The following is a 2428-nucleotide window of genomic DNA, read 5'->3' on the forward strand; positions in this document are numbered from 1 at the left end:
AACCCACCAAGTTACCTACTGCCACATTTAGGGTCAGCAATAAAATCAGCCAAATCGAGGAACTTAATGACAGTATGTCACGTAAAGAAAGGAATCAGAAATTCCTCAAAATCTTTTTCATATATCATGATTGTGGGTCTTGTTATTACCTTCACTCAGAGACCACATGCCTAGGTAAACATAATTTTGCCAATGTAAAATTTTGGGTCCAAACACATATGATCAGATCAAATCACAGCTATGTGAATTTCTGTTCAAGCACACAAATATTAAATTGTATATGATCCAATCAAGTCATGACAGGAACAATTGAAGTTCTGTAAACTAGCTTTTCTCATTACATGATGGCAACTTAAGTACCCACTGCCAAATTTAAGGCCTTAAACAGCAGTAAAGATTAGCCAGTCTGAGGACCTTAATGGCACTGTGTCACACGAGGAAAGGAATCAGAGCCTTTCGGTTACTAGGGAAGTCCTCAAACTTTTTCATATACCATGACTTGGTCGATATGCTTCTACCCAAAAAAGCAAAGAACATCATGGCAACTACACAGACAGCCAACGGAGTCTGGCAGATGAAAGCTATGCCCATGAATTCAATAAGCTCGAAAAAGAAATGGGGGCAAACTACATACCTAAATAGCCCTCCTTGGGGAATACAGTACAGTTTCTGTCCATCCTTGCGAAGCTTCGACAGCAACTAATGGTGATAGAAGTTCCCAGTGATACCCACAATGAACAGAAGTATTCCCAAGGGTATCAAGTTCACAGATGGACGACCCAGGTACTCCGCAGAGAGTTGCATATCATAAAGCAGATTGCCAACTATAAAAATGTAGGCCAAGGGTAGGAAAACAAATATATCGATGGTCATACCTCCAGAGTAACGATGAATAAACAGGACCTGTTATGCTCTCATATATATATTAGAATCTGCTTGAAACAGAGTTATCTAGATATAGACAATTCTATTCAAAAATACATACCTCCATAACTCGCTTCAGGAAATGAATGGCAAGAGCAGTAACCACGATGAGAAAACGGGACTCTACTTCTCTCTGGAGATTCAAACTTGTTGAAAGCTGCAGGAGACCCAATTTGTGAAGTGCAGTGCTTGCATGGGGCCAGTCTAATTTGCTGAAGAGAACTAATATGCAAATCAAGAAGGCGGGCGCATAGGCAACGAACATTCCCAGCTTGCTGGGTATTTGGGTAGATGAAGAACTCGTGTTGGAATTGGCAAATTTAGAATATTTGAGATTAATGCGTTTGAATTCCATCAATCCCATCATAATTCCTTGCAGGAGAAGGACCACGGCCACTACCTGGATGTACAGAGAGGAAGGATTCTCGAAAAAAACAGTGGATCCGATGCCATCGGTATTGGAAATTTTAGTAGCCGATCAAGCTGCAGAAAATTTTTAATTCTGGGCCAATGAAATGCCAGGGCAATAAAATAAATAAATAAATATTTTATTTAATTCCTTATCCAATTATAAGTAGCTGAGACTTCGCAAGCCACCCCTAAGAACACTATTATCTTTATTTCAGTTTATTCTACAGCCATTTAATATCTTCCATTATTTATTTCAGTCTATTTTAGACATTCACTTCAAATTATACAAACTATCTTTGGTCCAGGAAACAATCACTATTTTTTATATCAGTGGTTTAACTAAAAAGATTAAATAATATTTTTTCCTAACATTTCGTTTTATCAATTTTCACCAAAATTTTTAAAAATCATAAGTTATCATAAGTTTTTTAATCTGCAAATACTAGTAGTTTAACTAAAAGATTAAATAATATTTTTTCCCACAAAAATAAACGATTTAGAAAGTTTATCAACATCCACAATTTTATTTTATAAAATAAAATTCAAAAATAATTTTTTTCTCAAAAAATTATGTTTAAATACTAAAATTAAATAAATTTATATTAAAAATATTATTTTTATAAATTTAAATTTATTTAAATACTAAAATTAAATAAATTTATATTAAAAATATTATTTTTATAAATTTAAATTTATTTTAATATATTAAATTTTGATGTAGTCTAAATTATAGACCAAATGATATTTTCTCTGGTTAATTGGGCCGAGCATTCCACTGCCCATTATGATGTGTAAGGATGTCCATTCATCAAAATTGAAATTTTACTCATGTTGGCCAAAAAAAAATCTCAAAATCTCAAAAAAAAAAATAACTATACAAAACATTTAAATAATGTTGGCTTATTAAAAAATTTGGACGTGAAGAAATTGGATCCCTCTCGACTCATGTTAGATTAATAGACCTATGTTGGTTTTAACCAAAATCTAGTGGAGATTTAAAAAAAATTGAGTTTAAGTTGTTTAATTGGTAAAATTCAAGTTTCTTAGAGTTTTCAGGATGTTGAATCCATTTATACATTCAAAAATGCATTTT

The 2428-nt window shown here is 32.9% G+C and overlaps 1 protein-coding gene across 1 annotated transcript; it reads right to left on the reverse strand.

Annotated features, from left to right (window-relative positions):
* Positions 1-594: 594 nt before the first annotated feature.
* LOC149184196 (uncharacterized) lies at positions 595-1456 on the reverse strand. Its single transcript, XM_089418851.1, has 2 exons — positions 986-1456; positions 595-903 (listed from the first exon to the last, which is right to left on the reverse strand). The coding sequence occupies exons 1-2, from the start codon at positions 1289-1291 to the stop codon at positions 700-702; spliced, it is 510 nt and encodes a 169-aa protein (XP_089274977.1). The 5' UTR covers positions 1292-1456; the 3' UTR covers positions 595-699.
* Between the last annotated feature and the right edge of the window lie 972 nt (positions 1457-2428).

The sequence above is a fragment of the Pinus tabuliformis genome, chromosome 3_2 (assembly GCF_031772625.1).
Source record: "Pinus tabuliformis cultivar Carrire ecotype Pingquan chromosome 3_2, CPIR1, whole genome shotgun sequence".
In the NCBI taxonomy this organism is placed as follows: domain Eukaryota; kingdom Viridiplantae; phylum Streptophyta; class Pinopsida; order Pinales; family Pinaceae; genus Pinus; species Pinus tabuliformis.